Here is a 14,981-nt window from a genome sequence, read left to right on the forward strand (position 1 = left end):
TAATTTGTACTGGGATAAACATTGAGTTAATTTACCTGAAAAGCACAAAGTCCTCTACTCCAACAATGAATCCACACATAAAACGGTCAAACGGATTGTTTCTAGTCATCTCTCCTTCCTTCAGGGTTCTTTTTCTTCTTTGGACTTTACATGGCGATGACCCAGGAGCAACTAGAGAGGAACATCAGAACAAGTCTAACTTCACCAGTACCACCATGGCTGAGGACACAGGGGGAAATGTACCATGGTACAGGACCCTACTACATGAGAAGGTACATCATTTTATACAGATTGGTGTGGCCCAGTCTGAAGACCTCCCTGTAGACACTTTAAATAGCCCCTAGTAGATCTAGAAGGATCTGATGGTTGTTAGCACTATGGTTGGCTCAGTGGGGTGTGCACCATATTGGAGGTCAGTATTGACTGTAGTTGTAGTATTGTAACCCCTCCTTTTAAAGGAGCAGAACATAGTGATGTTAGGTGAGGAAATCACTCATCTGTCAGTTTGAAGAGGTGAAGAAAGACCAAGAGATCTCTGTGCTTCAGGAGGAGCTGACAGAACTGATCCTTTCTCATTATGAGGATGTGGTCAGAGGTCAGGTAGGAAGTAGGGACTTCTCTGTACTGTATATTTCAGAGTTCTGTGAGTTTTGTAGCTTATGTACTGAACAACAAGTTGTGACCTTTGTCCATTTGATAAGGTTTAATGGGTATACAGACATATACTGATTACAACAGCAGTGCTCTATCTTTAACAGTGCCATCTATCCCTCTATCCCGGACCCTAACTACAGTATAAAAGTACTATAACTTTAACAGTACCATCTATCCATCTGCCTTTGAACAATTAAAGTTGACTAACATTGAAACTAAAACTAAATGAAAAAGAAACAAAATAGAAAGTAAAAACTTAACTTCAGGTTAGAATACTGTTCAAACTAAAACTGATACCAGAACCAACAGAGATCTAGAATTAGACTGTTCAAACTAAAACTGAAACCAGAACCAACAGAGCACAACCCACATCTATAAATAAATATAAAACCTGTCAAAATAAAATGAAACAAATAGTGAAAATGATGAGCTGAAGTAACCTTGGTCACCTCACATACTTTTCTGTGTTTCTTTGTATTGAAGGTGGAGTTGATAGTGTGTCTGTCAGAGGAGGTCAGGAATCAGAGGGAGGTGTAGAAGGAGGTGCAGGAGAAGAGCCAGCAGATAGCCAGTATAGAAGAGGAGCTCCAAAGGCTGAGAGATGCCAGCTCTGGGTGGGGTCCTGAACATGGAGGGTTCCCAGCCCTGTTGGCCTTGCCTGTGTCTTGGAACATGGCCACAAACACAGTTCTTCAGAAATAGAGAATGCTGTGGACAGTGAGGAGGAAGACAACAGAGTATCACTTACTGAACAGATGATAGAACCAACAAACCATTGATGTAGGAGTTAGAGGCCAGGAAGAATCATGTGATCTCCTCTGGTGTGTATGAACTTTGCAAGTATATAAACATCTTTAGAACTTAAACTGTGGGTGGATGAGCTCTTAATCCCAAAATACATCCCTAGCCCTTAACCCTTACCCCCTATGTACTCTGAGAACTGAAAGGTTTGGATAGGTGTGAACAAACCTGTGAACTACAGCTGACACTTATATTTTCCCAATCAATACTGCATTTGTACTCTGCAGGTACAGTGAGTTCCTTGTGTAGAACTCGGTCCATAAAGGAAGGAGAGCTGATCACTGCTAAAGGCCAGCAGGATGAGTTGAGACAGCAGCTGAAGAACCAGTTTGACCAGCTACAGGCCATGTCTAGGAAGTTATGAACATGCTTTGAGTGTGTAGATTAGGCTACATAGCTATCTATGTGAATCAGACCTGGGTGAAATATGTACTACAGGTGCTCATGGTTTAGCTTAACCAGCAGGCAGAGTTGGCACTTTTGGGACACTTCAGTTCTTTCCATTGTTCCTCAATCAAGCACATCTAAAGTCCTTTCAAATACACTGTGAATGTGACTTTTCTATGAACTGCCTTTACTTTCAGTTCTCCTGTTTACGTGAAGGAATGAGGGACTCATGAGAGTGCTGGAGGAGGAGAATGGAACAATGTCATCTTTTCACCCTTATTAACACATTGTAAATATATACTTTTACTGTTGGATATTTGGTTCACATTTAAGATGATTTCTATTAGAAGTGTATGTATCTATCAAATGTGTAAGTGGTTGGAAACATGCCATGTCTCAAAAAGTCACACTTGTTGAACAAATATAGCCTAGCTACGCCTTGTGTTAACCACCACGGAATTGTTCACAACCCCGGGTTCAAGAGTGAAAAGCATCTGCGTTGTTTGTGAGACCAAAGCTCTCTACAATAACAAAATATATACTGTATGAGCATCATCTATTAAAAACGTATGGATGTAAAGGAAGGAATATTCAAACTGATTATGTTTTAAGTTTCTCATTGGAGCAATCTCAGCCAATTAATAGGACTAACACATTACATTGTGTTACAAATTGGGATTAAAATGGATTTAATTAGGATTTTTTTGTCACCGTTTTACACAAAACACTCTTATGTACCCTGTGATTATACTACAGGATGTAGTCCAGGCGCAAGAGGGAGTAACCCAGAGGAAACAGGAAGTAGCTGAGGTCAAAGGTTAGACTAGCAGCTCAGCTGAGCATTGAAGGTGAAGAGAGAAGCCCAGAGGAGCCAGGGGAGAGGCCCAGGTCTGCCAGACCATTGACTCTCTGAACCTGCAGAGCAACAGCCTTAGTTGCCCTGGAGTAGATAAAGACCAGGGTATGACTGACCTCTCTCCTCATTCATAGTAATCTGGAGTACAGACCAGGGTATGGCTAATCTCTCTCCTCATTCATAGTCATCTGGAATACAGTCAACTGAAATACAGACCAGGGTATAATTACAATGGCGCCGGAGGAGATGGCTGCAGTTTTACGGCCTACTAACCAATTGTGCGTGTGTGTTTTCACATTATTTGTAACTTATTTTGTACATAATGTTTATGCCACCGTCTCTTATGACCGAAAAGAGCTTCTGGATATCAGGACACCGATTGCTCACCTCGGACTGGACAAAGATTTTAAATTTAACGAGTCAGACGCAAAGGATTTACTCCAGACACCCGACAAGGCCCAAATCCCCGTCATTCACATGAAGAAGACGGAGATATCGGGACGTAGGTCGGGGTGCCTTGTAAGGATCCGACGGCGAGTGTGTAATCTGCCTTTACCATCAGTCCTATTAGCCAACATACAACCATTATATAACAAAATAGACGAGCTGAGATCACGAATATCCTACCAACGGGACATTAAAAACGAATATCTTATGTTTCACTGTGCTGTGTGGCTGAATGACGACATACAGCTGGCTGGGTTTCCATGCATCGGCAAGATAGAACAGCTGCCTCCGGTAAGACAATAGGTGGGGGTCTGTGTATATTTGTAAACAGCTGGTGCACGAAATCTAATATTAAGGAAGTCTCAAGGTTTTGCTCACCTGAGGTAGAGTATCTCATGATAAACTGTAGACCACACTATTTACCAAGAGAGTTTATCCATATTTTTCATGGGCTGTCTATTTACCACCACAAACCGATGCTGCCGCTAAGACCGCACTCAATGAGCTGTAGAAGGCTGTAAGCAAACAGGAAAAAGCTCATCCAGAGGCGGCGTCCTACTGGTCGGGGACTTTAACGCAGGGAAACTTACTTCTGTTTTACCTCATTTCTACCAGCATGTTTAATGTGCAACCAGAGGGGGAAAAAACACTCTAGACCACCTTTACTCCACACACGGAGATGCATACAAAGCTCTCCCTCGCCCTCCATTTGGCAAATCTGACCATAATTCTATCCTCCGGATTCCTGCCTACAAGCAAAACGAAAGCAGGAAGCACCAGTGACTCGGTCAATAAAGAAGTGGTCAGATGACGCTAAGCTACAGGACTGTTTTGCTAGCACAGTCTGGAATATGTTCCGGGATTCTTCTGATGTCATTGAGGAGTACACCACTATCAGTCACTGACTTCATCAATCAGTGCATCGATGACGTCGTCCCCACAGTGACCGTACGTACATACCCCAACCAGAAGCCATGGATTACAGGCAACATCCGCACTGAGCTAAAGGGTAGAGCTGCCGCTTCAAGGAGAGGGACTCTAACCCGGACGCTTATGAGAAATCCTGCGATGCCCTCCGACGAACCATTAAACAGGCAAAGTGTCAATACAGGACTAATATTAAATCGTACTGCACCGGCTCCGACGCTCGACAGATGTGGCAGGAGATGCAAAATATTACAGACTACAAAGAGAAGTGCAGCTGCAAGCTGCCCAGTGACACGAGCCTACCAGACAAGCTAAATTACTTCTATGCTTGCTTCGAGGCTAGCAACACTGAAGCATGTATGAGAGCATCAGCTGTTTCGGACGACTGTGTGATCACGCTCTCTGTAGCCGATGTGAGTAAGACCTTTTAAACAGGTCAACATTCACAAGGCCGCAGGGCCAGACCGATTACCAAGACGTGTACTCCGAGCATGCGCGGACCAACTGGCAAGTGTCTTCACTGACATTTTCAACTTGTCCCTGACTGAGTCTGTAATACCAACATGTTTCAAGCAGACCACCATAGTCTCTGTGCCCAAGAACACTAAGGTAACCTGCCTAAATGACTACCGACCCGTAGCACTCACGTCTGTAGCTATGAAGTGCTTTAAAAGGCTGGTCATGGTTCACATCCACACCATTATCCTAGAAACCCTAGACCCACTCCAATTTGCATACCGCCCCAACAGATCCACAGATGATGCACTCCATTTTACTCCACACTGCCCTTTCCCACCTGGACAAAAGGAACACCTATGTTAGAATGCTGTTCATTGACTATAGCTTAGCGTTCAACATCATTGTGCCCTCAAAGCTCATCACTAAGCTAAGGACCCTGGGACTAAACAATTTCTGTAACTGGATTGTGGACTTCCTGACGGGACGCCCCCAGGTGTTAAGGGTAGGTAACAACACATCTTCCATGCTGATCCTCAACATGGGGGCCCCTCGGGTGCGTGCTCAGTCCCCTCCTGTACTTCCTGTTAACCCATGACTGCATGGCCAGGCACAACTCCAACACCATCAAGTTTGCCGACGACACAACAGTGGTAGGCCTGGTCACAGACAACGATGAGACAGCCTATAGGGAAGAGGTCAGAGACCTGGCAGTGTGGTGCCAGGCTAACAACCTCTCCATCAACGTGATCAAGACAAAGGAGATGATTGTGGACAACAGGAAAAGGAGGCCCGGGCACGCCCCCATTCTCATCGACGGGGCTGTAGTGAAGCAGGTTGAGAGTTTCAAGTTCCTTGGTGTCCACATCACCAACAAACTATCAAAGTCCAATCACACCAAGATAGTCGTGAAGAGGGAACGACAATGCCTATTCCCCCTCAGGAGACTGAAAAGATTTGGCATGGGTCCTCAGATTCTCAAAAAGTTATACAGCTGCACCATCGAGAGCATCCTGACTGGTTGCATCACCGCCTGGTATGGCAACTGCTCAATCTGTATTATTGAAGCGTAATTCATGAGCTGTAACGTTATCTTGCTAGCTGGATCGAATTCTCCGTTAGCTAGCCAGAGAAATGTTGAGCAACATTAGCCAACTTAACTGATCAAATAATTGAATTTGCTGGCTAATAAAGTCAGACAGCTAGCTAACGTTACATCAGCTAACATTAGTAACCTAACCAATTCGCTATAGTATTAACTAATTATGCCAGCAAAGGGCCTCATGCTCTGCTGCTAGCAGAGCCTGTCCACAGGCAGAAAGTGTACAATGTAATGCTTTTGCAGAATGAGATTGGGTTTATACTAAATAGTTGAGAAATACTGCACAATTAACATATTTGCCCTCCAATCCCCAAAACATATGTAAATATTGTACAATAAATTGTGCCTTCCTGTATTATACTGAAGCTAAAAGGTTTATTCTGCTCTAATGAGCCATTTACTTTATGTTCCTATTCTTATATTGTATTATTTATTATTGTTGTTGCACTTGAGAAGGAACCTGCAATAAGCATTTCATAGGACGGTGTTTACCATATCCTGTACAAACTTGAAACTTAATAACCTCCACAATTTAAAATAATAGAATAGAACAAATGTGATCTGAAAACCTCATGACATCATAATGTTAAAATGAATGATTGAGTGAATGTTGAGAGGAGACCAACCTGTGTGGGTGGTGTATTGACCATGTTTACAGCTGCTGTGTCTCTGAGCTGCTCTACAACCATATTTAGTTGAGTCTATACAGAAGCAAAAAGCTGGCTATTCGGTCTCGCAAGCGAAGACAGTTTCACACATCCCCATGTGTGACTTGAACACGATCAAACATCTCTGGATAGAACTGAAAATAACTGTGCAGTGATGCTCCCCATCCAACTTGACTGAGCTTGAGAGAATCTGCAGAGAAGAATTGGAGAAACTCCCTAAATACAGGTGTGCCAAGCTTGTTGCGTCATACCCAAGAAGACTTGAGGCTGTAATTGCTGCCAAAGGTGCTTCAATAAAGTACTGAGTAAAGTGTCTGAATATTTATGTAAATGTGATATTTATTTATAAAAACCTGTTTTTGCTTTTGTCATCATGGGCTATTGTGTGTAGATTGAGGACAATTATTTAATCAATTTTAGAGCAAGGCTGTAACTTAACAAAATGTGTAAAAAGTCAAGGGGTCTGAATACTTTCCAAATGCACTGTATATGAACTGTCACTCAGTAAAGTCGTAGAAATTGTTGGATGTTGCATTTATTTTTGGTCAGTGTACTTTAAAATACTTCCTATAGATGTAGTTGATTAGGGGCCACATTATTTGAAAATACTAAAATACCTCAATTTCTTTTAAATAGCAAATAATCAAATAGACATGTATTTGAACCCAGGTTTGATCTACACCATATGAGAAGTAGAACATGTAGAATTCAGAGTAAACTGAATATCACAGGCAATGAAGACAATGAATGGAACAGATACAATTCCAAAAGTCATCTTACCCGTTTTTCTTTTTCTCAAAAACAAACAAACACCTGCAACCATAAAAGGCTGACACGAAAATAAATGTCACAACACCACCAGCTATCCCAGCTGTGGGAAGTGGGGTTACTCCGCATTCTGAATCCAACCAAGTAGTTCCTGGATTCATTTTCTCAAGTATGCACATCTATGTTAAAGACATAAATACAGGTATGTTTTCTTAAAGGTCCAATGCAACCGTTTCTATCTCAATATCAAATCATTTCTAGGTAACAATGAAGTACCTTACTGTGATTGTTTTCAAAGACAGAACGCGTCTCCTTCCTGAGCGGTATGACGGCTGCGTGGTCCCATTGTGATTATACTTGCGTAATATTTTTTGTACAGATGAACGTGGTACCTTCAGGCATTTGGAAATTGCTCCCAATTTTTTTTCTTTGGTCTTGGCTGATTTCTTTAGATTTTCCCATGATGTCAAGCAAAGAGGCACTGAGTTTGAAGGTAGGCCTTGAAATACATCCACAGGTACACCTCCAATTGACAAAAATTATGTAATTTAGCCTATCAGAAGCTTCTAAAGCCATGACATAATTTTCTGGAATTTTCCACGCTGTTTAACGACACAGTCAACTTAGTGTATGTAAACTTCTGACCCACTGGAATTGTGATACAGTGAAATAATCTGTCTGTAAACAATTGTTGGAAAAATTACTTGTGTCATGCAGAAAGTAGAAGTCCTAACCGACTTGCCAAAACTATAGTTTGTTAACAAGAAATTTGTGGAGTGGTTGAAAAATGAGTTTTAATGACTCCAACCTAAGTGTATGTAAACTTCCGACTTCAACTGTATATGCATTTTGAACAGGATAATCTATTTTGGATGCAATTTGAAAGGAATTGATGGAGAGAGAAAATGACATGCACACTGATTTAAAAAAACTATAAAGTGATATGCTGTTTTAAGTCTACAGCAAAAAATGTATCTTTACAATAAAAAAAAATAAGGTTAACACTGAAAGCCAGATGGAGATGTGTAAATTAGACATGCATTTAGTACTTATATTACTGTAGCATATGCTGCAGCAAATGGGAAATATATCCCTGACTTCCGCAATTCCGGTCACATTTAAAATTAACTGTGCATAAATGTATTTTTTTTTATACTGACAAATAAAATTCAATCCAAACTGTGTGGTGGCAATTTGATGAATGGAAAGATACATCTGTTACAAAACACCAAAAAGTAATGACATTTGGAGATTGTCAAGCCAAGCCTACAAGGTAGGGAGGGATGTGTTTTCTGTTTGTCGAGATTGACATAGTTGATTTATTGTGGTGTTAAAAACACAAAACATGATATTGATGTGCCCAAAGTCAGTGTGTTTTGTTTATTGGTTGTGTGGTGCATTGGCACAGGAGCTTACCTCATTTGCACCCACTGTATATAGATTTTTTCTATTGTGTTATTGACTGTACGTTTGTCTATCCCATGTGTAACTCTGTTGTTTTTGTCGCACTGCTTTGCTTCATCTTGGCGAGGTCACAGTTGTAAATGAGAATTTGTTCTCAACTGGCCTACCTGGTTAAATAAAAGGTGAACTTGCACTGTACCTGTACACAGCCCATCTGTAAATCGCCCACCCAACTACCTCATCCCCATATTGTTATTATTTATGCACTGTATATGAACTGTCACTCAGTAAAGTCGTAGAAATTGTTGCATGTTGCGTTTATTTTTGGTCAGTGTACTTTAAAATACTTCCTATAGATGTAGTTGATTAGGGGCCACATTATTTGAAAATACTCAAATACCTAGAAATTTATTTTAAATAGCAAATAATCAAATATTATCAGCTGCTCTGACAGCTACAATGAGAGGGTCATGTGGAAATATTTGTAGATTACACAATTATTGCTCATGTTAATGCTGTTCATGACACACACATGGCGTTCACTGGACTTTCCAGGGGGTGTATTAATAATGGAAAACGTTTACCATTTAAGAAACAAACTGAAGCAAACAGAGCAAAACGAGAAATTCTCCCCATTTCGTTTGTTCATATTTAAGAAATGTTTTGTAACAGATTCAGCTTAATGAATATGCTCCAGCTGAACTGTAAAACAAAACCCTCAAGCAACTAACATATTTTACACGGATTATAATGTTATCTAAAATAAAAAATAACCTATACAGACTTATTTTAGCAAATTAGTCTACACCTAATTTGCATCTAAAACATACATTTTACCTTGCATAATGGGGTGCTTTTTTCCTAAATAAAATCCACATCAGTACTAAAAAGCTGATTCACCCATTTTTGAAAAGTAAATAGGGACTTTCCAAATGACATCCTGAAGATGGTGTGTGAGACACCTGGTAGACTAAAGACAGCCTTAATGAGTGGAGCCAAGACCCAACATGTGCGTCCACTACTGTTAAAGACTTACTGGAGCCCTCCTAACTACCAGGAAAACAGGTCTAATACACTATAGAGCTCATTACATTACCCACACTCACAGTGAAGTTCTGACTAGACACAATTGTGCTAAATCGGCATTTTAACAACTTCGTTCAAGTTATATATTTTTTCAAATCAATTATGTATGGAAAATAAATTGGATTTGCAAGTCAAAAACTTGGACTCTTTATAAAACTTTTGACCCAATTCACATGTAATTTGTTGTTTGACAACTGAATGTTGATCTGATATTCCAGAGTTCTCCAGGTGAACTTACTACTGTCACTTCTTTAGACAGACCGATCTGACACTCAGTGGTATATATTACTTAACAAAAAATACTTTAATGTACTATTTACTCCATACATATCCCCTGTCACCCAAAAGTACTCATTATATTTTGAATGCTTAGCAGGACAGAAAATTGTCAAATTCACACACTTATCAACCTCCCTGGTTGTCCTTACTGCCTTTGATCTGGCGGACTCACTAAATACAAACGTTTCATTTGTAAATTATGTCTGAGTGTTGGAGTGTGCCCCTGGCTATCAGAAAAATTGAAAAAACATGAAAATTGTGCTGTCTGGTTGGCTTAATATAAGAATTGTTTTATTATTCATACTTTTACTTTTGATACTTAAATATATTTTTGCAATTACATTTAGTTTTGATAGTTAAGTATAATTAAAACCAAATACTACTTTTAGACTTTTACTGAAGTAGTATTTTACTGGCTGACTTTCACTTGAGTCATTTTCAAATAAGGCATCTATACTTATGACAATTGGGTACTTTTTCCACCACTGCTGAGCCTGTCAATGACAAGGAATCCTCTCAACGCTTAGAGAGAGAAGGTCCATCTGCCTTTAGTTGAGGAAAATCAGATGTGTCCATCACGTGCCAGAACATCTGCAGATCATCCTAAAGTAATCCCTAAATCTGCCCCCTCTCTCAGGAGTAAGTTGATTCATGTCGCCAGCTTATTGAAATGAATGAATCTGTAATAAGTCCACATTTTAGCTTCAGTTGCCTTTAAAATTATAATTATCAGCCCCGTTCAGATGTTGGATTGTTCGTAACCTTCCAATCAGTGTTGTGCAAAAGCAACCATGATCAACTGGTTCTCTGAAGCCTGCAGGTGAATGGCTGCAGAAATGGAAGTTACCAGTTTAGTCTGATTGGACCCTGGAGCAGCCAGAGAGGGTAATCAGAAAACTAAGAGATCTGTATGCTTCAGGAGAAGTTGACAAAACTGACCATTTCCCATAATGAGAATGTGGTCAGAGGTCAGGTAGGAAGTAGGAACTTTTCTGCACTGTATATTTCAGAGTTATGTGAGAGTATTGTAGCTCATGTACTGGTTGTTGTGACCTTTGTCCATTTGATACGGTTTGATGGGTATACAGCTTTATACTGAATACCACAGCAGTGTTCTAACTATAACAGTTTCACCTATCCCTCTATCCCTGACCCTAACTACAGTATAAAAGTACTATAATAGTGTCATCTATCCCTCTGCATTTGAACCCTCAAGTTTGACTAACATTTAAACAAAATTAAATTAGAAAATAAACAAAAAAGAAACTTCAGGTTAGAATTAGACTGTTCAAACTAAAACTGATTCCAGAACCAACAGAGATCTAGAATTAGACTGTTGAAACTAAAACTGATACCAGAACCAACAGAGATCTAGAATTAAACCAGAACGAACAGAGCACAACACACATCTAGAATTAAATATAAAACCTGTCAAACTAAAATAAAACTAATGAAAAGCCAAAATTGTATAGAAAAAGAATAGTGAAAATGCAGAGCTGAAGTAACCTTGGTCAACTCACATACTTTTCTGTGTGTTTCTTTGTATTGAAGGTGGAGTTGATAGTGTGTCTGTCAGAGGTCAGGAATCAGAGGGAGGTGGAGAAGGAGGTGCAGGAGAAGAGCCAGCAGATAGCCAGTATAGAAGAGGAGTTCCACAGGCTGAGAGATGCCAGCCCTAGGTGGGGTCCTGAACATGGAGGGTTCCCAGCCCTGTTGGACAGAGAAGCAACTCACTCCAAGCCATACAGCATGAGGCTAACCCTTAGTTAACTTGGACATAGTTAGGATCTAATAATTTGTTATCATTTGAAATTTATATAAAGGCTGCACGCAATGTTATCTTCTGAAATATGACCTTGCATGGTAGCCTTGTCTGTGTCTTAGAACATGGCCACAAACACAGCTCTTCAGATATATAGAGAATGCTGTAAACAGTGAGGAGGATGACAACAGAGTGTCACTTACTGAACAGATGAGAGAAGTGGAGAGTACCAACCAACCACTGATGAGGGAGTTAGAGGAGGCCAGGAAGAATCATGTGATCTCTTCTGGTGTGTTCACATGGAGATACAGTATCAAACACAGCTTTAGAGCCTAAACTGGGGGAGGGTGAGCCCACAATCCTAAATCAACCCTTAGCTCTCACCCCCTGAGATCTGAAAGGTTTGGATAGGTGTGAACAATCCTGTCAATTAAAGGTGAAACTCTTATTGTATGTAATCCCAATCAATACTGTACTCTGCAGGTACAGTGAGTTCCTTGTGTAGAACTCTGTCCATAGAGGAAGGAGAGCTGATCACTGCTAAAGGCCAGCAGGATGAGTTGAGACAGCAGCTGAAGAACCAGTTTGACCAGCTACAGACCATGTTCAGGAAGGTAGTGAAGGACAGGTTAGTCCAGCTATAGACCATGTCCAGGAAGGTAGTGAAGGACAGGTTAGTCCAGCTATAGACTATATCCAGGAAGGTAGTGAAGGACAGGTTAGTCCAGCTATAGACCATGTCCAGGAAGGTAGTGAAGGACAGGTTAGTCCAGCTATAGACCATGTCCAGGAAGGTAGTGAAGGACAGGTTAGTCCAGCTATAGACCATGTCCAGGAAGGTAGTGAAGGACAGGTTAGTTCAGCTATAGACCATGTCCAGGAAGGTAGTGACGGACAGGTTAGTCCAGCTATAGACCATATCCAGGAAGGTAGTGAAGGACAGGTTAGTCCAGCTATAGACCATATCCAGGAAGGTAGTGAAGGACAGGTTAGTCCAGCTATAGACCATATCCAGGAAGGTAGTGAAGGACAGGTTAGTCCAGCTATAGACTATATCCAGGAAGGTAGTGAAGGACAGGTTAGTCGAGCTACAGACCATATCCAGGAAGGTAGTGAAGGACAGGTTAGTCGAGCTACAGACCATGTCCAGGAAGGTAGTGAAGGACAGGTTAGTCCAGCTATAGACCATATCCAGGAAGGTAGTGAAGGACAGGTTAGTCGAGCTACAGACCATATCCAGGAAGGTAGTGAAGGACAGGTTAGTCGAGCTACAGACCATGTCCAGGAAGGTAGTGAAGGACAGGTTAGTCCAGCTATAGACCATATCCAGGAAGGTAGTGAAGGACAGGTTAGTCCAGCTATAGACTATATCCAGGAAGGTAGTGAAGGACAGGTTAGTCCAGCTATAGACTATATCCAGGAAGGTAGTGAAGGACAGGTTAGTCGAGCTACAGACCATATCCAGGAAGGTAGTGAAGGACAGGTTAGTCCAGCTATAGACCATATCCAGGAAGGTACAGTATGAACAGTATGATCATGCATTGAGCGGGTAGATTTGTAGATGAGGCTGTATGTGTGAATCAGGCCTGGGTCATGGGTCAGGCCTGGGTCAGTTTACAATTGGCTCATTCATCCCCCTCCTCTCCCCTGTAACTATTCCCCAGGTCGTTGCTGCAAATGAGAACGTGTTCTCAGTCAACTTACCTGGTAAAATAACGGTAAAATAAAAAATAAAAATAAAAATATATCTTTAAATACTACCGCTGCTCATGATTTAGCTTAACTGGCAGGTAGAGTTTGCCCTTTTGGGACTATTCAGTTGTTTCCATTGTGTCTAAATATAGCACACACACGTTATATTCAGTTCACCTGTTTACATGACGGTATGAGGAACTAACTCCTGGTAATGGAGGAGGAGAATGACACCCTGATGCAGGTTGCGACACACCTTTCCTGTTACTTCATCAGATAAATGTGTTTATACGCTACATTTCCTCTTAAAGAGACAAAGTCAGAAAGCCTGGCTCACGGTTAGGAAGCCTAAATACTTGTGTGTCTGTGTAATGTACACTAGAATAGAATACAGCATATCTACTGTGTGTGCTGTTGGAAATATTGTAACAGTTACAAACACAACATAAGACAAAGCTGAAAGTGAAAGTTAAGTAAAACTTGAAAAATCAGCCTCTTTCTAACCACAGACCAGAAGTGTTCCAACCCCTGCCTCTCCAGTCTGAAACATGGTTATGCCTCTTTCTGCTTGTTTTTCTGTGGTTCTTGCAAAGCTCTTAATGATAACAAAATCCATAATTTTGTGATGTAACTTTTGCTCATGGAAGTCTAAGAAAATAGACTAGGGTAAGTACATTGATTATGTCAAACAATGCGTCAATGAGAAACCTCAAAGATTGGCAAGTAATGTAAAAGAAAGGTTTAGATAATGTATCTCCAGAAACATAGGGCTACATCCGGTCAAGGGATAGGTTGTACTGCCCTCTAGTGTCAGTACTATTAAGAATTTTTTTATTTTATGTGTTTAAAGGCGTATGTTGTATAACAGTATTTAAACACTTATTTGTTTATCTGTAACGTTTAATCTATCGTCAACGTAGAGAGCGTAGACATTTTTCTTCAGCAAGTGAAAATAGTATGCCTTCCATCTGAACAGTATTTCCTCCTTGGTAAGTTAACGAACTGTATCTAGCTAGTTATCTCAGCTACTGTCCTAATGAAAATCAAGTAATGTTAGTTCAACTATCAAATTAGCGATTCTAGCTACCCCCCAAATGGGATCAGCAAGCTACTGTACTACAGCATTAGCTACTAACTTCACAACCACCCCAACCATGTGCATGCATGTTTCCAAATATGTTGAATGCAAAGATTACTACCAAAACCCCCAATGTTGATTATATTAACATTTTAATGACGGCCTTGTATTCAGAGTTTCTTGGAGAGTAGTCGAGCGTACTCGCCTGATGTTGGAGTTGTTATTTCGGACCCCAAATAGATACCAGAGCTTCCTACTACACAAGCAGGGTTGGGTAGGTTACTTTCTGAATGTAATCTGTTAGTTACCTGTCCAAATTTGTAATCAGTAACGTAACTTTTGGATTACCCAAAACTAACGTAATCAGATGATTCAGTTACTTTTAGATTACTTTCCCCTTAAGAAGCGTTAGAATACAAAAATGTATGTTACCAATTGAACCACATCTATTGCAGGATAAATCAATGTTAAAGTTTTACATAGCTGGCAATATATGGATGTTACATTTTACTTTAAGGGCTGGTTATGTAGGCTTCTTCTAACCGAGTGGTGCAGCGGTCTAAGGCACTGCATCTCAGTGCTAAAGGCATCACTACAGACCCTGGTTCGATTCC

General features: G+C 40.6%; 1 protein-coding gene across 1 annotated transcript in view; it reads left to right on the forward strand.

The window, feature by feature from the left end:
* Window positions 1-14,196: 14,196 nt before the first annotated feature.
* LOC129829575 (tumor necrosis factor receptor superfamily member 14-like) overlaps window positions 14,197-14,981 on the forward strand; it is a gene marked incomplete at its 5' end in the record, with an annotated part of 47,615 nt that continues 46,830 nt past the window's right edge. Inside the window, one exon of the mRNA XM_055891357.1 lies at window positions 14,197-14,278. Coding sequence (XP_055747332.1) covers window positions 14,197-14,278 — 82 coding nt within the window. The remainder of the gene's footprint in view (window positions 14,279-14,981) is intronic.

Source organism: Salvelinus fontinalis, chromosome 31 (assembly GCF_029448725.1).
Source record: "Salvelinus fontinalis isolate EN_2023a chromosome 31, ASM2944872v1, whole genome shotgun sequence".
NCBI classification, from domain to species: domain Eukaryota; kingdom Metazoa; phylum Chordata; class Actinopteri; order Salmoniformes; family Salmonidae; genus Salvelinus; species Salvelinus fontinalis.